The sequence below is a fragment of the Ursus maritimus genome, unplaced genomic scaffold, assembly GCF_017311325.1.
Source record: "Ursus maritimus isolate PB19 unplaced genomic scaffold, ASM1731132v1 scaffold_2, whole genome shotgun sequence".
Classification (NCBI taxonomy): Eukaryota; Metazoa; Chordata; class Mammalia; order Carnivora; family Ursidae; genus Ursus; species Ursus maritimus.
In genome coordinates this window covers 85,231,872-85,259,234 of record NW_024424452.1, presented here as the reverse complement: position 1 = coordinate 85,259,234, position 27,363 = coordinate 85,231,872, and the positions used below count along the sequence as shown (strand labels likewise).

At 40.5% G+C, this 27,363-nt stretch overlaps 1 protein-coding gene across 2 annotated transcripts in view; it reads left to right on the top strand.

Moving 5' to 3' along the window:
- Window positions 1-27,363, top strand: part of CUNH1orf21 (chromosome unknown C1orf21 homolog) — a 219,889-nt gene that overhangs the window by 109,566 nt on the left and 82,960 nt on the right. For both annotated transcript variants that reach the window (XM_040636288.1, XM_040636289.1), the window contains exon 3: window positions 6,130-6,224. In XM_040636288.1, coding sequence (XP_040492222.1) covers window positions 6,130-6,224 — 95 coding nt within the window. The remainder of the gene's footprint in view (window positions 1-6,129; window positions 6,225-27,363) is intronic.

Genomic DNA, 27,363 nt, shown 5'->3' with positions numbered 1-27,363 from the left:
CCCTTTTATTTATTTATTATTTATTTATTTTTAAAAAAGATTTTATTTATTTATTTGACAGAGAGAGGCAGCGAGAGAGGGAACACAAGCAAGGGAAGTGTGAGAGGGAGAAGCAGGCTTCCCGCCGAGCAGGGAGCCTGATGCGGGGCTCAATCCCAGGACCCTGGGATCATGACCTGAGCCGAAGGCAGATGCTTAACGGCTGAGCCACCCAGGCGCCCCTTTTAAAAAGAACCTTTGTTCAGTCCAGAGTTGTCACTTTTAGTCAGTCCACAGTTCTTTCTGTTGGACTTCCTTGATCTCCACCCGAATATGGACCTCACCTGTAATCTTTGGGATCCAATTTCTTTACGGTGGTGCCCTAGAAGTCAAAGTGTAGGAAATACATTGATTGCTATTTTGGCAAATGATCTAAACTTATTCTTCCTTAATTGTTTCTAATTTTGAAAAGTCTTGTTACTTCCACTCTACTCCGTGAGCCTAGGGGAGAATGTTACAGGTAGCAATAAAGTATTTTTAAATTGAGGTATGTGCATTGGATTTTTCAGACATGACGCTACTGCATACTTAATAGGCCACCATAGAGTGTAAACAATCTTTGTATCTCCTGGGAAACCGAAACATTTATTTGACTCACTTTATTGCAACATTCACTTTATGACAGTGGTCTGGAACTGAACCCACATTGTCTCTGTGATGTGCCCATATAGTTCAGCTAAGAATGTCACATTGAGGACATCCGTAGACTAAAAAGGGACTTGAAAGAGCAGTTTCACACCCATTGGGTTTGGATGCAAAAAAAATGCAAAGAAGGGGATTTTTTTTTTTTTTCCATTTAGAGATGCTTTTTCTTCCTTGGAAAATCTAGCAGAAAAAAAAAAAAATGTACCCCTGAGACAAACAGAACTGAAACACTCACTGATTAGGGGAAATATTTATTCATGTATGAACTAAAGTCAGCTCTCTGCTTTTTTCTCTCTTTTGAAGAAGGCTTTATTAAACACCTTCTGTGTGCTAGACACTCAGTCCCCATAATGAACTGCGTCAGATGAACCCCTGAGGAAGACCAGGGCTTAGCGCACAGCAGATATTAAACACTGTTTGTGAACTGGAACCAATGGAAGCGGAACAGCTGATGAGCTGGAGTCTCCCAAAGTGAGAAGCCACATCTTTCCAATGCAGCTGACCCATCCATCCATCTCTGGTTTGTAGTTTCAGAGAGTCCTGCCTCTTTGTCCTTCCAGAAAAGGGTTTTCCTTCCACGTTGCCTTTTTTTTTTTTTTTTTTTTTTTTTTTTTTTTAGAGCTGCCTCTACTCTTCTGGCTCTAAACAGTCATTCTGCCCGTTCTGAATTGGAATCTCACTCGTTCACTCTTGGCCCTCAAGGTAGGCAATGCCCAGGCAGTGCCCGTGGCAATTGCTGAATGAGGACGTAAAGGGAGATAGGGAGCCTCATTGTGTTGTGCCCCTGGTTTCACTTAAATAATGATCACTTTTCTTTTGTCAGTCATAAAAGTTGTTTATTAGTCTTTTAAAATTATTCTAACTAAAGTAATATGGTACTTTAGTTAGTATTTTGATTAATATATGCGCATGGCTAAAAAAATACTAAAGACTTATTATGGATGATAAATCCCCTTCTTACGTCCTCTCTCCTCCTTTGTTAACATAGTTAAGTCACAATTTTAGGTTAAATTAATTACGGATGTTTATATTATGCCTTTTCTTTTTCTATCTTGATGGGTTTTGTACATTAGGAAGAGTAATCCCTGAAGAAGCAGCAGAGCTTTCTAAAGCAGCAGCTGACATTTACTGAGTTTTTACGACATACTAGGCACTGTTTTCATATATTAATTCATGTGACTCTGTGGGTGAGACTAGGTACTACAGATAGTCCCATTTTACCAGTGAAGAAATCAGGGCACAGAAACGATGGGTAACTTGCCCAGGGTCATATGGCTGGGCATTCCAGCTCTAGAAACTAAGCTTTTAGCCATTATGAATACTTCTTGAAAAATCCTACCAAGTAAGGAAGTAAAGATCCTAGGTAAGAATTTGAAGTTGTACCGGGATTTTAAGGCTCAAATTTAGTTAGCTCGAGAGACAGGATGTTCAGTGGGAGGGACCCAAGAGAAATAAGTGTCTACTGTAAGGTTAGTGTAGTATTTTTCTTTTCAATGGCTTGTTTGTAAATATTCTTGCAACGCCTTTCCCAAGCTCTCGTGTTTTCCCGAGCGTATCATAATTGTCTACCAGAGAAGCTTCATGCAAATTCTGGATGAAGAGGCAATCCAGAGCATTCCGTTAATGTGCCCCAGATGTTGGACATGTTGAATATGAGGACATTGGCACAGAATTTTTGAAATTGGAACAGTCCTGGAAAACAAGAAATTATCACATATGTGTCATTGATCAAAAGAAGACTGAGTAAGAAAGTATGAAAGCAGATGCAAATTTCACCATTTTAGAAACAACTGTATGATCCCTTCTTACTGGAGAGAATAGCATATATGGCATTCTGCCTTTCTTCCTTCCCCATCTAATGTATACATTTGTGAAAACTGTTGACTTTTTTTTTTAATAATTCTGGTATTATAAACTCACTCCAGCACTTATCACCATCTAGCAGGCACATTTTAAAGCCAGTTGCATTGATTATAAAGGTAACCTTATGGCAAAGCTTGGGGCAACTGGGGTAGGACCAGTGAGTTGTTGATAATGGAAGAATTGACAGGATCCAGAAAATGGGGCGAGTCCCTACTGACTGCCTAAAGCATGTGCAGCCAACTGATCCCCTCCTAGCTCTAAAGACGGTCATAGTGTACACACACACACACACACACACACACACACACACACACACACTGTACATCAAAGTGAAGCCCGGAGATTTGGCGGGAAACCGTGTGTCTTCATGCTGGAACCGCCACAAAAACAGTCCGGCCCCTCTCTGATGTAAGCCGGGGAATAAAATGCTAAAAATATCAGCAACGCATTGCTTTTACCCCAGATCTATTTTGACTAGCACAGCTTGCGACTGTTTACATAGAGAGAAGGGGGAGCAGGTTCGGAACGGGGTGTCAGCCTCCTGTTCCTGACATGCATTTTAATAGGCCACCTGACAAGATCAACAGGAAGAAAAGAAAAATTGTGAACAGGTGTGAGGGAGCCAGAGGAAGATGGTCCTGACTCTCCCCCCTCTTAATCAAGTTGGCACATTGTTCTGCTGCCAGGATTCTCGGGCTCCTACCGGTGGCTGTGCTAATTGCGTCCAGTGTGAGGCTTGATGAAGGGGGCCCAGGGCCCCACATTGATTCCCCTGTGCCTAAAACAAAAGGAAAACAGGATTTTTGTCTGGCTGGTTCACTGTCAGAACCCGAAATGCTCCATTCGTCTGCAGAGGCTTGTTGGCGAGTGCCGTTCCTGACGGCTGCATCGCCATGGAAATGTGGGACACATTTGTTGATGAGTTGTCTGTTTCCAGATGGACATCTTCATTCCCAGCGCCAGCCTTTGAGAAATGTAATAGACCGTTTTTTAAGTATTTGCTTTGTACAAATTGTGGTTTATCTAAGGGTCTTGCTGGCTTTTTTTTTGTTTTGTTTTATGCCACAAAGGATTTTATGCAGTGTGTTGTGTAAGTAATAATGATAGGTCTGGCTTTGTCGTCATGGCTGTTTGTTTTTTCTTTCTTTGTATTCCGCACTGGCCAGCCAGCCGTGGTTGTTAATGACACACTGAAACCTATCCTCTTTCTGAATTGGTGATGATTCTGCCTTGATATTTTTTGAAAAGCCTGTATTTGGGACAATGCTGCTTTGAAAGTCATGTAGCCACCGGCTTTCCGATTTCATTGAAGAAAAATATTAGGAAAATATTAATAGGTTGTCTACTACTTTCAATTCAGTTGCGTTCCCTGGAGGGTAAAAAAGCTAATGAAGACGGAATATTGCTAGACTGCTCAGAGAGTGTGGACGGTGGGCTGTGGCTGGGTGGGTGGCCAGAAAGGGGCGAGGCAAGGGTGGATCTTCTCTAGGACAGACCCTTTGCTATGCAGTGGCCAAACTACCATCTCAGAAGGTTCTGTTTAAGTCCTGAAATGTTGTACTTTCCTTCCTGTCATCTGAGGGGTAGGATCCTACAGTCAGTCGTAGAAATCCACCGAAACTGTGTTTAAAAAAATGTGTGTGTGTGTGTGTGTGATATTTATATTTAAATAGAGACCAGAAGTAATTAAGATCACAGTTTAGTCCAGTGAAATGTTAGTATTTATCCAAGTGAACCATGGTTTATAAATATTACCATCCCAAACTGAAGTTAGGAAGGCTCATCTCTCAGGGGCACCTGGGTGGTTCAGTCGTTAAGCCTCTGCCTTCGGCCCAGGGCGTGATCCCAGAGTCCTGGGATCGAGCCCCACATCAGGCTCCTCCGCTGGGAGCCTGCTTCTTCCTCTCCCACTCCCCCTGCTTGTGTTCCCTCTCTCGCTGGCTATCTCTCTGTCAAATAAATAAATAAAATCTTAAAAAAAAAAAAAAAAGGAAGGCTCATCTCTAACTTTTATTTTTTCACCTTTATTTTTATCTCTGTGTAATTGCATTGGAGACATAATTTCTCAATATCTTTTTTTTTGGTAATTAACAAGTGCTTTTCTAACTTCTGAGTAAATAATCCTTAATTAAACTTGTCTGTTTTGTTCATTTGCTTTCATTTTTTTCCTCTTAATACTAAATTGGAATGTGAAATTCTTCTGTGTTGTGACCCTGGATCAGAGCCCACTGATTAGCTGGTTAGACTACAGTTAGGACTCCGTAGTCCTGAAGGGCTCACTACTGTCACCTTACACCGATCTTCCTAATTTCTTTAGAAAGAAGCAGAATCAGTAACTACCTTGAATTGTCAGGTGGAAAAAACCAATTGACTTAGCCGTGAGCATGGAATCTTTATTCAGATACATGCAAATGTTCTACTTTCATAAGAATGATCATTTTGAGAAACATTTGAACAGTATAATTACTTGGGAAAATGTTACTTTAGCAAACATCTTTGGAGGTAGTGTGTTAAGGGTTATTACGTTACAACTTCCTGAGCTGATGTACAGAATCTCTTAGTGATAAACATCTGTCTTTCAGGTAGAGACCGTCATAGACATTATTCCATGCCATATGCTAGGCAACCGTCAGTTTGTTGATTGGTGAAACTTTCCACTGGCACAATTTCTGTGATTTTTCCAACAAATTAAAGATGACTCGAAGTCACACCTATTTGGACCTTAGGGTTCCCAAGTCATTTCCTGTTGACAGGAATCTGACGGAAGCGTCATCGTCATTACCAAACTGTTGCCCTGGAGAAGAGCTTTAGCTGCACGTTCTCCGGAGTGTGTCCTGTGATGGATATGGAGATTGAGATTTAGTGTACTGTCTCTCTCTGGCTGTTGGGAAGCCTAGATCCCATTACCTGGAGGCCCACTACCTCTCCAGTCTTGAGGGATATACCTGCTCGCTCCCTTCGACACTGTGGTGCTTCATGCATGTGACTGTACAGAGAGATTAAAGTGTGTGTGTGTGTGTGTGCGCGCACGCACATATGCACACGCGTGTGTGCAGCATATGAAGTAATTGCAGACTGCTCCACATTTAATATGGGGATCACAAATAGGAAGACTTCAGTTCCCTATTGTTTATATCTATTTGTTGCCAATTAAACTCTTTAGTCTTAAGCAATACTTTGTTTTTCCAGAAGAGGGAAATTGAAGTGTGAACGTCCTGCTAAAAGCTGCTGCCACGGGCATTTTGAACTATGTGACATGCCCTGGTACGTGTCGATCCCAGATAGTTTTTAGAGGTGGGATAACCTCTGTTTCCTCTGCCACCATTTCCTCTCGGTGAAAGGACCAGGCAATGCCACGTTCATCGGCTGCCTTATGGTGCTGAGATCTTCCTGATGGGCAGAGGAGGGCACCTCCTAGAAAGAGGCTGGTTAAGCATATTCCAGATTGTTTCAAATGAATCACATATAAAGGCTGCAGGGAAAAGGCTCTGACAAATTACGCTACTGGGGGCTTTTCTCACTGACACTTTTCTACCAGTGTGAAAAAGTTATAAAATGTCTTTTCTTTTTTTTGGTACTCAGACGAGTATAGGATCAAACCGGTGGAAGAGGTCAAGTACATGAAAAATGGGGCAGAAGAGGAGCAGAAAATAGCAGCCAGGAACCAAGAAAACTTGGTAAGATTGCATTTCTCATATAACAATGCATTTTGGTGACTCCATTGTAATAAAATCTGCATTGCATGTTTAAACTGTAACTTACACACTGGCACAAGATTTCTTGAAAATGCTGTTGCTATTTATAGCTTGCCTGGAAGCCCCACGATCACTCCTGTATCCTGTTTGTTCCTGAATAAGGCCTTTCTAGATCTTGATAGAGAATGCTCCGGGGGAAATATGGCAAAATTATTAGCGTCTTAAAATGGTTCAATGTAAAGGAAAAGGCAGGAAGTAGGATCGAGATTTATGGGGGGAGGACCCATATATGTTTTTCTTTTCACCGGCTCCTTAGCTCTTACCCAGTCAGAATGAGCGGCGAGGCTTCATTACTCTGGACACGAGTGTTGTGGCTCCACTTGCCTTTGAGAGGAAGATGATGTACTTTTAAGGCAGCTATCAGAACAGTCACTAGTGCACTTCATGGGGTTGAAGGTGTTGGGGCTGTGGAGTGAATGTGAGAAGTGCAGTGATCTGAAACAGAAAGCTGGGAGCCTCTTCCTTTCGTGTGAATCGGTGTACATATTACACCTTAATGTTCCATCTCTATGAAAACATTGAGTTAAGGCCATATTCGCTGATTTGTTAAAAGACGTTACAAACGTTTAAGAAGGTGCATTTATTGAGTTGTGTTAGAACAACATTGTATTTTATTTTGGGATTAATTATTTGCTGTGCTTTTCATGTTTGAGTGGATGTATTTTTAAGAAGCTTGAAACGTCATAAACTGTTCTCACTTGACTTAAACTCCTTTTTTCCATTATGTGCTTTGTTTTTGTTTTTATGATTTCTGCCACAGCAGAGGGAGTTGGCCAGGGCTCATGAGTATGTCAGGCTGTCATTTTTCATGATACGCTAATGAACATAAGGGGCTAATTCTTTTCTCCTCTGTTCTTCTCTGAACATCCAATCTACACTTTGAAATACTGAAGTTTCCAACAACTGATCATTGTAAAAGAGTCGAAATACTCTATAATAAAATTTTGCTTCGTAAATGGGATTTGGATTTTAAGGTATTGCTTGAGTCACAGAGATTCATCATACGTATGGTCTATTTTCACATTAGCACTTAGATCTAGAAAACAGTAGCTACATTAATAGTGGGAGTTACTGTGATCCGACTTTTTACATGAATTTTTTTCTAACTTTGAATAAATAGATGACCCAAGGAGTTGAAGCATCAGTTGGTATTTTTCTACTTCATTTTACTGAAAATCAGACTTTGTCTTTGCTTGATATAATTTCAGCTTGAGTTATAAATCTCATTTTTAATATTTCCATTGGTGACCAGTCTGGCAGTCGTGTTCCTTGCATCTAACACTAGAGTCCGTCCCTACTTATCATGCTTGTATCTCTGAAATCCTAAGGGAAGCAATGACTTATATCTTACAGCATGCGAGTTTTTCCTCAATGTGCCCTCATTGTATTTAAAGCTGATACAACTTTTTCCTTCTCTCCAATCTCGCAGTCTCTCCACGCCTTGGTGCTAATATATTCTTTTCCAGCACTTGGCCAGAATTGGCGCTGGTGCTTTTCTGTGCAGACTGAATGGAAATTCAAAAAGGAGAAATTTCTGGGTTTTTTTTTTTACTTGTAGACTATCTTTGACAGCCCTCACACCCCTTTTCTGCCAACCAATCAGAGTCCAGACCACCAACAGGAGTTTTCAAGTGTGTAAAGACTTGCATGGAGAAGGGGGAGTAAGTGGTTATCTTTGATTCTGAGATTTCTAGACGGCTTTCCAAAATTAAATGATTTTTCAGTTATCTGCTAGTATATTATCTTTGTCATCTGTTCCATCCTTTGGGATGCACAGTCGAGTATGGACCATGCATGTTGTTTGAGAAAACTAATAGGTCTCCTAAATTTGAAGCTTACATTGAGGTGGATGAAACAGATGTAACAATTCTTTCTTTTTCCATCCATTAAAATAATCTCAAAGACAAGTAGTTCTTGGTTTTAGTATTTTTAGAAGCCTTTTTTTCTTTTTACTCAAACTGTTAAAATTAAGGGGCTCAGCAAATTCAATCCAGATAGTGTGGCATGATGGTGATGACCATGGGCTCTGGAGGCACAAACTGCCTGGGTTCAAATCTCAGCTCTGCCACTTGCTCAGAGTGGGGTCAAGTTACTTCACTTCTCTGAACCTCTTGCCCATCAAGTGGAGAAAAGGCAGGGCCCCAGGGTGCCGTGGTGAGGACTACGTGAGATGACGATTGTAGGGCTTGGAGTACAAAGCCTGGCATGAAATAAGCACCTAGTACGAGTTAGGCATTATCATATAAGACAAAAGGAAAAGAAAGTTAGGGTCAGTGTTTCGTTCCCTTTTTCTTTTATGTTAATTGGTGAGAGATTTCTAAATGAATACTTTAGGTTAATGCCAGTGTTACATGTATTTTGAAAAATCTTGCTCGGCAACTATGAAGTTATTTAAACAAATATGTTCAATCACCCGTTATGTACAAGGCCCTTATTTGTATCAAGAGACACGGCAATACTTAAAGTCACTGTCCTCAAAGAGCTTATAGCAAAGTTTAGAGAACAGTTCAGTTCCAACAAATATTTTATTGATTGCCTCTGGGCATAAGACTCTGTACTGGACTCTGCAGAAAAGCACAAAATAAGGAAACCACTGACCCTTACCTTAAGGTGCTTTATGGTAGTAAACAAGGTAAATACCAAATGACTATAAATAAAACAGGATTGAAAACATACGTAAATACATAAATCAATCAAGCAAACAAGATTGATTCTAAGAAGGCATTTCAAAGTGCTGCTGATATCAAAGGAGGCAGAGATCTTGTCCGTTGGGGTGTTAGGACCTACTTAACGAAAGAGCTGGTGTTTGCAATGGGCCTCAGAGGATAGAATGAGGAAGGTTGGCCCAGGCAGAAGTGACAGCGATGGAAAATGCAAGGTGTACTTAATGAAAAGCGTGTAGTCCTGTTTGACTGGGGAGTACGAGGGAAAAGGAGATGGTGTCAGTAGGACAGCAGTGGGAAACTACAACCAAAATGTCGATGGGGTATTATATGAGCCTTCATGTCCAGCGGAGAGGTCTGAAATGAATTCCGTGGATCATAGGGAACCTTTGAAGGTTTCAAGCAAGGGATTGACAAAATGAGATTATTAATCAGGAAAATTTATGTGGGTGTCATGGATTGGTGTGGGAGCCCAGGTTGGAGATCATTTAGAATAGCTTTTGCAAGAGACAGTGAGCCTGGGGCGCCTGGGTGGCTCAGTCGTTCGGCGTCTGCCTTTGGCTCAGGGCGTGATCCCAGGGTCCTGGGATCGAGCCCCACATCGGGCTCCCTGCTCCATTGGGAGCCTGCTTCTTCCTCTCCCACTCCCCCTGCTTGTGTTCCCTCTCTCTCTGGCTGTCTCTATCTCTCTGTCAAATAAATAAATAAAATCTTAAAAAAAAATAATAAGAGAGACAATGAGCCTGAAGCAAGGTAGTGGTAGAGAGAACAGAAAAGATTTGGACAAAGTTGCAGTAGAAACAACAAGATTTGACAGCTCATTATAGATGTTAAAAGAAGGCAGAGGAATCAGAAGACCATGGTAATGCCCATGGCGGCTGGGGGAAGAGGACTGGTAGATGTGAGAATAAATAGTGATCTCAACTGAAATGGGAAAATCACTTAGGAAGATAGGGTTTGATGAAAATGCAAGGTGTTTGTTCCTTCTCTCCCTTTCGTTCATTCGTTATTCATTCTTGCCCACCTTTAAAAAATATCACAGTGTTGTCCACAAGAGAGAAAGTTAAGCCACTGATCACACAAAAATGTAATGAGTGCAGTAACAGAAAGCCTGTACTGCCTGGGTCCTTAGACTCTGTGCTGTGGAGGACTCAGAAGTACATGAGATGTAGATCTCACCCGAGAGAGCTCAGTTTCTGGTAGCAGATAGAAGGCATGTGACCTGAACGATCATCATAATTCAAGGTACATTGTGAATGTAGCGGTTGGTTTGGAGTAAGCAAATATGTGGGAACTTGCAGAACATCCGTGTGGAGGAATCTAGAAAGGACACAAATGGAGCTGTGGAGCTCGGGAGCATTGCCTGGGGCATGTTAGGTGTTCAGTATATTTTCGTTTGCTGGAATGGATGGATGAGTGAGTGAGTAAGAGTAGTTGGACCTCTCGGTCACAGTAGTTGGCACCTCGTCGTTGCTCAGTAGTATTTAGATCTCCAGTTGCTCGAGCCCTTTGGCTGCACTTTCTATGGGTGGAGGAGATTGTGCTGGTTTTCTGGGGGTATCGATGAATCCTTTATAGGTCAATCGTTTATGTATTCTCAGGGCAAAGATGTGCGTTTATGCCAATTTTCATCATTGTTACACATCTGTATATTCCACTTTACTTCTCTCAGACTTGAATTCCTTCCTCAGGAAGGTGATGTGAAATTGTTGCATTGGCTTTGATTATATATAGACATGTATCAATCTAGATCCCAGCTTCGTTGTTTCTAGCTTTAAAATTTTGGTCAAACATCTAAAACTTCTGAACATTGAGTTCCTTGTCTGGAGCCTGGTAATAACAAAATGATTGAAGTATTACATGTTTAAAATCTTAGCGAAGGGAGGTTTTCTTAAATAAGACATAGAAAGCAAAAGCTAAGAAGAAAGAAAAGTAGTTTATTCCATTAGATTAACATTAAATACTTCCGTGAGGAGCACCTGAGTGGCTCAGTCGGTTAAGCGTCTGCCTTAGGCTCAGGTCATGATCTCAGCGTCCTGGGATGGAGCCCTGCATGGGCCTCTCTGCAGTGGGGGGCCTGCTTCTCCCTCTCCCTCTGCCTGTCGCCGTGCCTACTTGTGATCACTCTCTCTGTCAAATAAATAAATAAAATCTTTAAAAAAAATGCTTCCCTGAAACAGAGTAAGTACAAAAAAGTAGTTAATAGATAGGCAACAGCCTGGGAGAAAATATTTATGACCTCTAAAAGGCGAAAGTTAATTAATATCTGAAATTTATAAAGAACGCTTATAAATAATTAAGAAAAAGATAATCCACGAGAAAAGCAGGTACATGAAATGAACAGAAACAGATGGTTCACAGTAGAGGATATTGGGCAATAAGCATATGAAAAGATGTTCCACATCCCTGGTACAGTGGTTGCTCGCTTATCCAACTCGCTGCATAAGAAGACTCATAAATCCCTCTCGGAAAGATGCTGACTGCAGCCCACGGCGTGCTCGCCTGCATGGCTCGTGGTCTCCTCTCTAGAACACCTCTGTGCCTGTGCTCCCTCGGTTAAATGTGTTTTCCGAGAGCCCGTGTGATGGTTCCCAAACCTGTTTATACTGGTTGAATGTCATTGTAATTATGTAATTTATTAAGTAATGTGTAAAGTACTACAACACAAGTGTGGAAAGAGAGCTGTTCCATTGAAAATTAAATTAAATGCTTTAGAAAATCTTGATGAAGGCACATGACTAAAAAGCTTGCTGTTAAATTAGAGTAAATTGAATTCTGCACAGGTTATTTCACAACGTCTTCACATTCTCGCCTCAGTTAAGAAACCAAACCCCGGGATCTTAGATGTGCATTATAAGGGTGTGGTTGGTCCAGGAGGTACACGTGGAGTCTCCGTGTGTGGTTCCTTCCTTAAGGCAGAAGCCTTGTTCCTACGTCAAAAGATGAGAGAGGAAATGAACATCTATGTATTTTAAAATAAAATCAGATGCTTAATGTATATGTACATTTTTATGTTGCCCTCCTTTAACTCACTTTACCATTTCATTACCAGTCCGGATGGCATTGCCTAATATAACTTTATTTTAATCAGGGAAATGCAAATTAAAACATGATTCCTTCGACTGGCAAAAATTTGAAGCTTGATAATATCAGATTTTGGCATGGTTGTAGGAAAATACGTATTCACATACTGGTGGCATACATTGGAGGACAACGTCGCAGGAGCTATTAAAATTGAAACATGCACACCCGTGACCAGCACCTCCACATCTTGGTATCCACCCAAAGCAGCTGCCCGTGTGCGTGAGGAGGCTTGCACAAGACTGTTCACTTCAGCATCGTTTCTACTGAGAAACTGAAAATATCCTTCCTTCTTGTCAGTAGGAGAATGGGTACGGCTGTCACGTGCTAGACAGCAATTAGAAAAGAATGAGGTGGAGCTTATGAACTGTCATGGAGAAGTCCGCACATTGTATAGTACGATACCATTTAAGGTTTTTTAATAAAACAAAATAGCAGCACTCTACATTTTCCATGAATACTCATAGATGTATGGGGATGTATAGAAAAACCTGGATGGCTAGGTCCCAAACTATTAACAGTGGGTATCTGAGTAACGGGGGGTACACTCATGCAGAAGCTCAGTTTCCCCCTCTGCAAAATGGGAATAGTAATTGAACCCATTTTAGTAGGAAATTGTGAAAATTAAATAAGCCATGCTTGTAAACTCAGCATGGTGTCTGGCATAGAAAATGCCGTTGTTAACAGGCTAGTGTCTGCAATGAAGTTGGATTATGTAGGAAGGATGAGAAGAATTGTATGTGGTGGTAAAAGGGGATTTTTTTTACCCTTAAACTTAATGGTTTTAATTTTTTAAAGAAAATATATTATTTGTGTGATTTGAAGTTAATTTTTTAAAGGGGGAATGATAATAGCAAAACTCAGATTTTGACTACTTGGGAATCTGTAATGTAAGTGGGATCATTTTCTCATTATCTTCAATATCCTCAGTTTTTTGTCATTCTCTGATATTGATTAACAAAAGGCAGTAGAAGAAAGCTCGGGGATCATCCAACTTCATTTATGTAGGTTAACTACGTATAAATAATTTAATAGGTAAATTACTCCAGAGTTGGCAGTAGTCAGTCCCTTCCTTCTCCAAAGTAAATATCTTGACTAATGAAAAACATTCCAGTTTGAGTTTTAAAGTGCTTCGTCTTACTATTTGCTAAAATATTGTCTAGTTTTCCTTAACATCTGTCCTTCTTAAGCTGTCCTCCCTTAGGAGTTAATAAATTCTTCGATTATGGAGGGGTTTTTTGTTATATGTTTCCTAGATTTACATATATTACAGTGGCTTGTGATTCACTATTTCCAGATATCTTTGTATGAATGAGAAGATTCTTCTGTATCCAATGACCTCTCTCATGGTTGGGTGAGCTTTTGACTTCATCCTTACCCATTGAGTTGAGGACTGATTTGAAACATGCTGGTCTAAGTCATCACTTCCTGAGTACAACCAGATGACACTATAAAAAGAATGTTCTAATATGTTTTAGCAGGAAAGGAGAGTAGAATCAAACTTTAGGTGTGGCTACATCCTCCTCCTGCTTGCTGAGTTTGTGAGAACTCCCATATGTATCTCCAGTGCGTTAGATTTGCAATAAACGTCAGAGCATCCAGTTCCAGAAATGAAAACTTGGAGATTAGGAGACATCTTTGGTTGGAGGAAATGCTCCAGAAACCGCTGAGCGCTCTCTTTGGAGCCGTGGTTTCCAGCTGGTGGAAATCGGCAAGTCACCCTGCCCCACAGCTCCAAGCAGTTCCCTGTAGGCGGCCAGTGTTCTCCAAAGCACTGTATGGATGGACAGTCTGAAACCGGGGACGGGTCTGTGATTCCATTTGTAACTATAGGTCAATAGGAAGGCTAAGTGCTCAAGACCACCGTCACCTATCACTCTAAATATTAGAGCATACCCATAAGAAATAAACTGATGTGAATGAACATTGTAAACTTTGAATCACTAATGTTTATTTTACTAAGCTATAAACATTCCAATAAAGGAGTTCTCCTAGTTGGGACCCCTCTAAGAGTCCGTTTTAAGCTCTTCTTTTTTTTTTTTTTTTTTAATGATTTTTTATTATATTATGTTAGTCACCATACAGTACATCCCCGGTTTCTGATGTAAAGTTCGATGATTCATTAGTTGCGTATAACACCCAGTGCACCATGCAATACGTGCCCTCCTTACTACCCATCACCGGTCTATCCCATTCCCCCACCCCCCTCCCCTCTGAGGCCCTCAGTTTGTTTCTCATAGTCCATAGTCTCTCATGTTTCATTCCCCCTTCTGATTACCCCCCCTTTCTTTATCCCTTTCTTCCCCTACCGATCATCCTATTTCTTATGTTCCATAGATGAGAGAAATCATATGATATTTGTCTTTCTCTGCTTGACTTATTTTACTTAGCATTATCTCCTCCAGTGCCGTCCATGTTGCAGCAAATGTTGAGAATTCGTTCTTTCTGATGGCTGAGTAATATTCCATTGTATATATGGACCACAACTTCTTAATCCAGTCATCTGTTGAAGGGCGTCTCGGCTCCTTCCACGATTTAGCTATTGTGGACAATGCTGCTATGAACATTGGGGTGCATATGGCCCTTCTCTTCACTACGTCTGTATCTTTGGGGTGAACACCCAGTAGTGCAATGGCTGGGTCATAGGGTATTAAGCTCTTCTTTTTAACAAATACAACTGTGTGTACTTCTGTGACTCTGCAGAGCTGCTGCATAATAGCAAAAGACCATGACCTTGAATTGTCCCAGTTTCCCACATCATTTAACTACTCTCAGCGCTCTTGAGAATTAGGTAAAATAAACTGACAAGAGTAAAGCTGATATTCCAGACAAAGGGTTAAGCTCCGTAAAGCACCTCTTCTCTCTCCTCTCTCTCCTTCCAGGTACAGGTTGGATTGGAGCTCAGGCCGGGGCTGAAATTGGGTGGGTTGTGGGGGGACATCTGGACTTGAGACAGAGAATTTCTGATTTATGGCAATTCGATAGGACTGAGGGTTCCCAGACCACAGTGAAGACGGAGGGTGGTTTGAGGGTATCTGACTTTAGACAAGAGAAACCTCTTCCTCGAGCGGCTTCGGAAGCAGTCACGTCAGCACAGGACTCTTTCCCAAAGCTTACCTGCTTCAGGCTCAAGGACCCCAATTCTCATTCCCTCTTCTCTCAGGCATATGATGTTGACATCAGCCTCTGGTTCTTCCACATGACTAGAGGATCGCCTGAACCTTTTAGTTTCTTAAGGGAGTAACAGCTCTTACGAGTGGAGGGTTGGGCAGTATCGTCCCTTTACTATGTTTGCTGCGGCGTAGAAGGAAGCAGAGGGAAGAGTGCTACCTCGTCATCTTTCTTGGAAGACGTCCTTTCTCCAGCCAGCCCTTTTGTGCTACCTGAGCCAGGCACATTCAAGGACTTAACAGACGCTTCTGGCGCTGGGGTGATTTGTTTTAGGGCAGAGCAGAACTGGAGCTGAATTCTCTAGGGATGAGGGATTTGTCAAATCAGCCTTCTAGGTTTCAAGTGTTGTACCAAAGCACAGCTCCTGATTCAGGAACAGAACATTATGAGAATAAAAGAATGCCCACAGAAGTGCTATGTAAACATAAAATGCCCAATGCAAATGATAGCGATTGTTGTTGTTACTAGTTCAAAGGACACCTGCTGCGTTCCTGAGGTTCCTGGTTATTCCATGGTGGAAACACAAGTGTAAAGCACAGCATACAGCATCAGAGCACCCTGCATTCTCCCCCAAGAAGGGGCAGCAAAGTGTATACTCAGTAGATACAGAAGTCAGTGAATCAAAGGTGGGTCTTGGAGCAACTACTGTACAAAGCCAGGCATAACAAACCATGACTGAAATCCCCTTTCAAATGGCTCTTTCTCTTTCCCATATGAATACACTGAACTGACCATAGGCAGATGAACAGTGTTAGGGTCCTGGGACAACGTATTTCTGGAATAAATCCCTATTTCAATGGACTCAGTTCTCACTGGCTGCTAGGCATCGTCTGGGGCACTGAAAGAACACGGGGATTGGCGAGACACCGTTGTAACTCTCCGGAAACGCCAGGAGACAGACAGATACTCTGTAAGTCTCTATAATAGAGTCTTTGGGGAGAACCAGCATGGAGTGGGGGGACCCTTACTGGGGTATCTGAGAAGATTCACAGAGCTGGCATTGCCACAGGGCCTGAGGGAAAGCAAGTGTTCGTTGGCAGATGAGGTTGGGAAAGGAATTTCAAGCGACAGAATAGTGACAGCCAAGCACGGAGACGTGGCACGAATAATGAGCGGGTGGGGAGGCGGATGGAGCACATTGCAAAGCGTTTTTGGTTACTTGGTGTGTTTTAGCTGGGTTTCTTTTGTTTTTGTTTTGTTTCGTTTCCGTCACCACATTAATTTCTGGTTTACAGAGAGTCACAGGCTTTAGCCAGCTTGCAGCATTTGTAACTACAGAATAAATAGCACAGACCTCTGCTCCTCCGATTTAAAGATTGAGGGTGTTGATAACGGCTTCCCTTTTCTCAGCATTGTTGCAAAATGTGATTGCTTTTAAATATGCTTTCCTTGGATGCAAGGTGCCGGCTAAAATTTGTTGAACATAGTTACTCTTGACCTTCTCTTGCCCAGGGAAAGGATAGCTTCTAATGTATCCTCTGACACTTGCCCCATTTAACTTTGGGAAGTACAGCAAACACGAACAGTGCCTTAGAGTTCGATTTTGGACCTCATCTCCAAGAGCAGTACCCTGATATTTAAGTAGAAAATGGAAAGGAGCCCTCTTCAAAGTTCGATCCTGCCTGATCCACATGGTCGTTCTAGATGCCGGATTTATATATCTCATCGAAACGTGGGCATTTTTTACACAAGTGGCCCAGTTACAACAACGGAGTGAGGAGAAATGAGTGACAACTGAGAGCCACCAAAGGCTCTGCTGCCATTAACAGAGTATCTAGAACAAAAACACAGTGGTGTGCCTTTTCTGCAGGTTGTTCCTATTTCTCTCTTATCTCCTATGCAATGCTAAAAATAAAACCAAAGCATATACGTTTCACTCATCAGTTGGCAAACTCAGTGAGGTAACTTCACTCGAAATTAATAATTTATGCCCTGGAGGTGAGAGTATCAAAAGACACAGTAATGTTTCCGAGTCTGAGCTTTGATAAGTGTCTTTCTCTCTCGTGAACTTTATTTGTGAGCAGATAATACCCAGTATTAACAGAGATACAGGATTTGCCAACCTCAGGATTTGTTTTTAGAAAGTTCCTGGTAATTCTAACAATGGATTCTGTACCTGTCATTCAGAAAAGATGGGAATAAATAACCAGGCATAAAAAATCCATACATCATCTTTGGAGGGCAGAGGACGTATTGTTTTAGCTTGTCAACATTATAATAGATATATGAAGGTGCCATCGTAACTGCCTGCTTTGTGTTCCTCATAAGTCTAATTTAATTTATTTCCTCAGTGCTCTGTATGATAAGAGATGCCAAATTTCCTCCTTCTTTGAAAATTAAAACAATTGATAATGACAGCGATACTTCCTGAAATGTAATGAGCTGACTCCATTTTTTTTGTTCCTGTCAGCGTGTGACGGTATGCTACAGATTTTCATTTACTGACAGACTTCTTCTCGTAACTAGATCATTTCAGGGCTTGCTTAATTGGAGACAATCTTTTTTTTTTTTTAATACTTTATGGATTTATACAGTTGAAGGCACTCAGACCGGAAACAAGATAGGCATCTGTTGGTTGGAACTGGAAAATAAAGTAAAGACTGGTCTCAGAAACAAAGCAGAAGGCTCATTATTAGAAGTGAGGGGCAGCAGCACTGACGCAAGTCTGGGTTTCTCCAATGCTAAGCCGGGTTCCTTGACTTCTCCTGAAAAAGGATGTCAGGGAGCACTAGCTGTAAGGAAAGAACAGAGAATCTCATTATAGTGAAATGCTTCACAGTCTGTGTGATGCCTTAACACTCACAGTGTGTAAGCTCATATCAAAGAGTCGGCTGGCTGGGAGCTGGTGGGCTAGTGAGACCAGATGGACAATACATAGCTGTTGGATGTGCTGCACTCCCGTTGTTCTCTCATCTAACTGTACTTTTTAAATTAACTTTTTCATGATTCAATATGTGCTGCTTGCTTAAATTACTTTAAAACATTCTTGGGAAATACAGAAATGAATGAAAATAAATAAAACCAGTCATAAATCACATAACTGTTTATGATTTTATGCCTTATATAGAAATATAATAGAAATATAATTTTTTTCTGAAGAATATGGACGCAAATCTCTTAGAAGACTAAGCATAGTCTTAACATGTGTCCAGCAATCACAGCCCTAGGATATTTTCCCAAGTGATTTGAAAAACTATGATCAGGTCACCTGACTGGCTCAGTCGATAGAACGTTCAACTCTTGATCTCGAGGTTGTGAATTCAAGCCCCACATTGGGTGTAGAGATTACTTGAAAAAACAAAATCTTAAAAAAAAAAAAAAAAACTACGATCACACAAAAATCTTTATGTGAACATTCGTAGTAGCTTTATTCATAATCACCAAAAAAACTAGAAGCAACCGAGGTGTCCTTCAGTGGGTGAGTGAACAAACTGGTTAAATCCATACAATGGGATTTTATTCAGTGAGAAAAAGGAATGAGCCACCATCCGTGGAAACACATGAATCTTATGTGCCTATTGCTAGGTGAAAGAACCTACTCTGAAAGATGTAGACGGTATGATTCTCCCCGTATGACGTTCAGAAAAAGGCCAAACCATAGCGGTGGTAAACAAATCAGTAGTTTCCAGGAGTTTGTGGGAAAAAGGTTGATGAGGTGAATCACAGGGGATTTTTTTTTTAATGTAGTTGACATCGTTGTATTAGTTTCAGGTGTACAACATACTGATTCTACTATTTTGTCTGTTACTCAGTGCCCACCAGGGTAAGGAGAGTCACCATCTGACACTGTACATGTTATAACAATGCATTACAATGTTATTGACTATATTCTCTGTGCTGTACTTTTTAATCTGTGACTTATTTCTTTTATAAGTGGAAGTTTGTACCTCTTAATTTCCTTTGCCTGTTTCGCCCATCCCCCTACCCCCGCACCCCCCACCCCCCACCCCCCACTCCCGGCAACCACCAATTTGTTCTCTGTATTTAGGACTCTGCTCGATAGTGAAACTATTCTGTATGATACGGTAATGGTAGATACATGACACTATGCGTGCTACAAAACAAGAGTGAACTTTAATGTTGGAAAATTTATAAAAACATTTAGGAGGTCAAGAGATCCAGGGTAGAATGTAGACTACTATAGAATCTAACAGTATTACAAATACGTGAAATACGTCACTGAAGGTGGTCAGGGGAAGATGTGGTGACCTAAGTAACTTTGGAAATGAACAGAATCTTTTAAAACTGTAAGTAAAAGTAACTATATAAGGGCTCTGCTCCTTTACTGTGGAGCTAAGAGTTAACAATTCTAAAAACACTACATTGAATGAGTGGTGGCTGGATCGTGGAGCCAGGTTTCTCACCGTTTCAGTGGGAGGTTATAAACACACAAGGGAAGTGGCTAGAAGCATCCTGTGGCAGGGCGCCTGGGTGGTTCAGTCAGTTAAGTGTCCGACTGTTGGTTCAGCTCAGGGTCATGAGATTGAGCCTGCTTGAGATTCCCTCTCCCCCTCTGCCCCTCCCCCGTTCATGTTCTTCCTCTCGAATGTGTGCGCGCTCTCTCTTTCTCTCTTGAAAAAAAAAAAGCATTTTATGGCAATGGATCGGAGTTGGATACATCAGTGAGAATTGATCCTTAGCCAATGTAGATACAGATGGGTACATGTAGAAATATTGATAGATATGTGTAAACACACATACACGAGTGGGCATGCATATATAAGTATACATATATAGATACACATGTAGATACATGTGTTTATAAATGTAGGTGCACATGTGGAGGCGTGTATGTACCCACACGCGTGCGCGCATACACACACACACACACACACACACACACACGTTTTCTTGCTGTCAGCTGAGAGGACATAGAAGCAATGATACCCCAGTAGCAGCAAGCATATCCGGCACCCAGATCTTGCATCTAGTACCGTTCTCCAAAAATAGGAACCAGGACTCCTTGGATACATGGCTTATTATAGGGCTAGGGGATACATATGATGATCCTGGAGCATTTTGTAATGCTAGAGAATTAGGAAGTGCCCATGCGCACACACACATACACACACAACATTGGGGTATGTCACACGGACAAAGAATCAATGAAAGAACTCTCAGTGGCCAAAGCTGAAATAATTGAAGCAACAAAATTAATAATATCGTATTAGATTGTGCTATAATCTAGTATAGTAAGCAATGTATTCACTTTGAACAAATTATAAAATAAATATCCATGAGTCCGTACGGATATAAATGACTAAATAAATTCACGGAGAAGGATCAATTAATCTCCCATGCAGAATAATTCCAAATCATCTATGTAGTGCTCTGTCCTCAAGGAGGCAAAGCATAACTTCGCACTTCTCAAATGGGGTCTGTGCATGGTGACTTTCTTAGAAAGAATACTTCATGGATATGGAGGAAAACAGATAACTTTACAGTGGAGAAACCTGACAAACACTACGTCAGCCAGGTGATCCAGATTAACAGCGATCAGTTATGTTGATAGCATACATCCTTGATATGACGTGATGAGAATGGCATTTTATCTCTGTGGTCTTCCTCCAAAAACCTATAACCTCAGTGTAATCATGAGAAGAAACATCAGACAAAGCCCAGTTAAGGGACATTCTACAAAAATACCTGGCCAGTACTCCTGAAGACTATTAAGATCATCAAAAACAAGTAAAATCTGAGAAACTGTCACAGCCAAGAGGAGCATAAGTAGACATGGCAACTAAATGTAATATGGTATCTTGGAAGGGATCCTGGCACAGAAGAAGGACACCAGGTAAAAACTAAGGAAATGTGAATGTCTTATCAATGTTGGTTCATTAATTGTGTCCAGTATATGGGAACTCTGTACTGGCTTCACAACTTGTCTGTAAGTGTAAAACTATTCTAAATTATGACAGTGAATTAAGTATGAAGAAATAGACCTGTCCTAGGGGAGGTGGGTGGAGGCATAGGTGAAACAGGTGAAGGGAATTCAGAGTATACTTCTCACAAAGAGCACTGAGTAATGTAGAGAATTGTTGAATCACTATATTGTACACCTGAAACTAATATAACACTGTACATTTACTATACTAGAATTAAAAAAAAAACAGACCTGTCCTGTACACACCGTGAATATTTGAAGATACCGTAATTATCCTTCCATTCAATTAGGATACAGAACTGGGATAGTAGTACTTTTTAAATGGTTTTGAAATAGTCCACATTTATTCCAACAGTGTTGAATTAAATATATCAATACAGCTGGGCAGTACCATTTCACTGGCTGCTTGAGGGTTGGGGTCATTCAGCAGGTTTCAAATTCCGGAAGAAGACCACCCTTCCTCAGTGTCGTGGACCAAGAGCCTTAAAGCTTACAAGGTTCCTGCCTTAACCTCAGGGCAGCTTGTAGTCTTGTAAATGACGTAATTGAGCTGAGACGAAACTCTTTGAACTCGATATTACTGGTCTTACTCACTTTGCTCTAGAAAATATTCTCAAAAGTTACTTCTTAAAAGTATCCCTCAGTTCGGGAGCACACCGAGATTACCTGCTAATAATACCAGTATTTTCTGAGTTGGGGCAATGGTAAATTTTTTTACTCCTTGAACAAAGACTCTTCTGCATCTGAGCTTTTGCAATATAGTGATATTTTGCTTTGTTTTAAGGCAAAGACAAACAACATACCTGCAGGAATGAATGGGAAAAAATAGCTTTATTTTAAACATAATGTTGGCTATTAAAAACCTTTGTTTTATTTTTACAATTTTGGTCATTAGAATTATTTTCATACCACCCGTTTCCATGGAAAATTAACTTCTCGTTTTAAAATCTTAATTTGTCATCAAATTATAAAATTGATACAATGTACTCTTCCTACTATATTTCGGTGAGCTTCTGATTTTATCTATTCATTTAAATTTTATCCTTTTCATGACATTTTTCTTTTCCATCATTTGGTTTTTGTGTTTTGTTTTGTTTTTAAACTGAGAAATCCCATCGGCATTAAGAAAGATTAGTTTAGGGTTCTGACTGTGTAAGCAGAACCATATCAGCATTGTGATATCCACAGGAATTTTGTGATCAGATCATGAACTTCGTCTGAAGAGTAAACTACAAGAGAAGTTGTAGTGGTTTGTTAGGCAACAGTAGATAATCAGAACAGTGGTGTTAGTTTTAACTGATCAAAAGAGTAAAGGGAAGGGTGGTTTCTCTGGGTGGCAGGGTTGTGGAAGATTCTTCTTTTTTTTTTTTAATTCCTTTCTGCATTTAAAATTTTTTCCTCCTTAGTCAACACTTACTACTTTAAAACTCAGGAAAAAAATTATACAAAAAGCATTTAAAACACAAGGAGTTACAGTAGACCAAACATCATGCTACCTCAAATGTTAGTTGCTTCTTTTTTTTTTTTTTTAAAGAAGGAGAGAGAGGGCTGGGGGTTGGGCAGAGGGAGAGGGAGAGAGAGAACCTTAAGCAGGCTCCACATTCAGTGTGGAACCCGATGCAAGGCCTGATGCGGGACTCAAACTCATGACCCTGAGACCTTGACATGGGCCAAAATTAAGAGTCAGATGCTTAACCAGCTGAGCCACCCAGGCGCCCCTGTTGCTCTTGCTCTTGTAATGGACATCTCTGTGAATGGTGGGGAAAGGAACATTCACCCAGTTTCTATCTTCGAGAATCAGTGGAAACCTCATTCTGCCACAGGTGGCATAGTCTATGAACAAATGCAGCCATTATATAACTTTTCAGGACTTAATAAACTGGGGAGGGGAACACATTCACCATGTAGACAAATGGCTTTGTCTTTTTAGTTCTTTAAAAGACATAATGAAAGTACTGTTGGGAAAGTATTTCCATTATTTAGCAAAATGGCAGTAATTTTTAAATCTTATTGTTAGAGTTAATGACAGAAAACTTGAGTTAACCAAATTGCCCCAGGAATTCCTTTATTCTTGCCTTGTTATTGAAAGTGTTTTTGAAATATATTTGCCCTCTCTTTGCTTAGAAGTACAGGATTTTAAATACCAGTAAATTTTTCTTTCATGATTCAGTATCTTGCCTGGCCTAAGGTCATTGTTTAAAAAAAACAAAAAACAAAAAAAACCCACCAAGCAATAGATCCAAAAGCTGAAGAGGTTTACATTCCCTAGAAAAGAATTTCTTTTTTATCTAAGAACTATTTTCTCTTGTACTTAACGTTCAAGTATTTTTGGAACATTCTGTTCCCAGCATTTTATTCTCTTTCTTGGGATCATTAGTGCTGAATTCTCTCATCGGCTCAGGTGGAATTTGGTGGGTAATATAAAAGTAAATCAAGTTATTGGCATTCTGAGGCTATTCAGGGACTAAATCATGTTTGGTTATTGCTTTTAAAAAGGAGAATAGTTTGGCAGCATGATAGTAAACTGACTCCATATTTTCTAATTGTTTTGCTGAGAACCCACTCTCTTTTCTTAATAAAACATCAACTTTGAAACATAATACCTCTGTATGGCCAATTTATTGAAGAGTAGCCCAAAATGTAAGAATGTTTATATAGTTACATTTTCATAGTCCCTCAGTTCTTTTTTTTTTTTTACAGTTCCTATTTTGTTTATTGAAACCATTGTTTTATTTTTTATTTTTTTAATGTTTTTTTATTATATTATGTTAGTCACCATACAGTACATCCCTGGTTTTTGATGTAAAGTTCGATGATTCATTAGTTGCATATAACACCCAGTGCACCATGCAATACGTGCCCTCCTTACTACCCATCACCAGCCTATCCCATTCCCCCACCCCCCTCCCCTCTGAAGCCCTCAGTATTCTTTATGGGAATAACCCTCAACTAGAAAATTGCTTAGCCATCACTTTGAGTATGTGTGAGATTTAACATATCCCCCTCCCCAAAAATATACCCTCACTATTTGCTTCATTCTAGAAGAAAACCAGCACCACTGTTCTGATGATCTGTTGTGTAACAAACCACTCCAAAATGCAGTGCCTTAAAATACTGTTATTATGATGTTGTGGTTCTGTGGATTAACTGAGTTCAGCTAGACAGTTCCTGCTTAGGATCTTCACACACTTGCATTTAGATGTTGGCTCACATTGCAGTTACCCGACAGCTTGGCTGGGCTGGGTGTTCAAGATCGCTCCCTCACAGGGCTGGCAATTGATTTTGACTGTGAGCTCAACCGGGCCATCAACAGATGCCTACAAATGACTTTTCCACAGAGCTTGGGCTTCTCACAACATGGTGGTCTGAGGAGAGTAGTCATGCTCCTCACCTGACAACTGACTTCCTAGAAGCAGTGACACATCTTCCAATTCAGTTTGTCAGAGCAGTCACAGAGCCTGCCCATATTCAAGGAAAATAGCCTTCGCCTCTTGTTGGGGAAGTAGCAAGGTTTCATGGCAGAGGAGCAGTGGAAACAAGAGATGCTGTAGCAGCCATCTTTGGGAACCGCAATCTGCTACAGCCACCAACCTGTTCAAATTTCAGGATGGGTAGGGACTACTTTCTGTGAAAAGCATTGTGGGCATTCCCACTGATTTCGCTTTAGAAATTTAGATTGGGTCCTTGGATCTAATTTTTATTCTGAAAGAAAAGCTGCCAGGGAAACACATCTACCTCATGCTTGTGTCCTGAGGAAGACACCTTTATATAAGTACCAAATACTCAAAGAGCTAAATGTATCTAATTCAGGGAGACAGACAAACAAAAAACCAGTTATGTTGTTCATAAGGTCTTCTCAGATACAGGCTGACATCAGTAATGAGCCTAAGAGAAGCAGTCTGGCATCAAACGTAGCCAGGCTACTTTCTTCTAGCCAGATGACCTTACTCAAACTCCATATGCCTTGATCCCTCATTTATAAAATAAGAAAAATGATTTATACTTTTCTGGGCTGTTTTGAGGAATAAATTAGGTGATTTTTATAAAACACCTAGTAGACTGCAGCAGATTGTAAGTACTCCATGAAAAATAGCTACTTTCTTCTTACCTCTGTTCTCCTCATTTCCCTTTGTGTGATAGACCCTCAAAACGTACCAATTACTAAAGAATTCCAGACACTTCAGTGCTTCTTAACTTAGGTTTTACTCTTATTGAACATCATCTATCGAATTTTTTAAATGGAGTCTCCTAACTAATTGCAATTTTGAGTCTTTGAGCTTATAAATAATTATTTACCTCCCCTCCAGTTTTCCCAAATATGGTGGTCAATGTTGGGTCATTTTGTTTCAAGTGAAACATCTCCATCTTAGTCTCCGTGTCTAAATTTCAAGTTTAAATTAGTTCATATTACTGGAATTTAAGAAAGAACAAATAAAGTGAATTTGTAGTACAAGTAAAAATGTGTGTTTAACTAGAATTTGTCATTGCTCATTAACGAGGAAAAACTGTGTCTATCTCTAGCGGCCCTCTTGTCTCAAGAGTCTGCTAATTAGCTAAATGTTTGGCATATCTCAGTAACCCTATAGCCTGTGTAATTAAAATTAGCTTTGAACACACAGTATCCTACATCTTATCTTCCTTTTTGAAGGCATCTTCTTCAACTGAGAGTTTTCTAATAATAGTTCCTCAGCACTGAACCAATGTCAGGATAAAGAGAGAGAATGTGTCCACCAAATGAACCTTCTTATTTTGTGCATTTTTAAAGAATGTTAAGTGGGAAACATTTTTACTTTCTAAAAGGTTCTATTCTGTTTTTAGAGGAAAAACAGATCCTCTATATAGAGTTAGAGCTCCCAGTGATTTCCTAGTCATTGAAGAGAGTACAGAAGGATTTAACATAGATGTACAAGTAGCTTAACTATTGAAGTTGATCATTTAATATTTATACAAAATTCTGGGAGCATCATGAAATTGAAAGGTTATTTTTTTTTTTTTAAGTCTGGCACTGGTATAGTAGAGCATGCTATAAGTTGAAATATTTTCTCAAGAACCCAGGGAGAGAAAAATGCCTCAACCCCATTCATCTATTCATTCAGTCAGTCACTCAACAAATATCCCTTAATCACCAATTACATGCCAGTTACTGTCCTTGGTTTTCGGGATTATGTGGGATACCTACAGTCCTATCTAGAAGGGGAAGGCAAACCGGTGAGCAAGTAATTCCCATGGAATATGCTAACAGGCCCAACAAGTAACCACATGGCACTCTGCACCCTTAACCCAAGCATAGTACATTAGGAAGTCCGAGTGGTGGGTCTCCTTTAGATCCTCATTTTTGCTAAACTACCTCCATCAAAGCTCTGTGGAAAATGGTGTAGAAAAGTATGGGTTCCTCACTGATGTTCCATCCTTTGCACACAGCAAAGGGTGCTCCAGTGTTGACTGGTGATGCCTGGAAACATCTTCCCAGCTGGGAGTGTTTTTCATTCAGCAGGTAGTAGTTGGGTTCTTATCATGTGCTGGGAACTGTGCTTCAAGCCAGGAATACAACAGTATACAAAACTGTGTGGAACACGGTCTTTGCCTTTGTCAAACATAATTGGGAAGAAACAGTCTGGTAAAGAAGCATAGAAACGATATGGTAGATGCTGACTTACAAACATGAATGGCTAGCTAAAAGAGCCGCAGACAGGAGTGCCTGGCTGGCTCAGGGGGTGGAACATGCGACTCTTAATCTCAGGGTCATGAGTTCAAACCCCACATTGTGTGTGGAGCCTGAATAAAAAATAGTAGATAGATAGATAGATAGATAGATAGATAGATAGATAGATAGATAAAGGAACAATTAATTAGGCCTCTTGAGGTGCAGGGAGATGGAACTTTGAGGGGTAAAGAGGAGTTTTGAGGAAGATCAGGTGAGGAGCAGAAGGAGCTAAGGCCAGGGACTTAAAAGGTCATGGTGTCAACTCAGAACTCCCTGAGATCTGGAGTAAGGAGAGTGTGGGCCACGCTCAAGCTCTGAAGGACTGGGTACACCATCCTAGCAAAAATTGGAAGCATCATTACATAGCGTCAAAGCATCTGGTGGCTCTGAACTCAGACACATGTTCGAATTTTGGCTCTTCACCTGTTTAGCTTGTTACCTAACCTCTGAGCCTGAACATCGTGAGGACACAATTATCGTAGCTCTGTAATGGGTTATTGTAAGGGCTCCATAGAATAATGCAAGGAAAGCCCTCAGCGCAATGCTTGCCCCACAGCA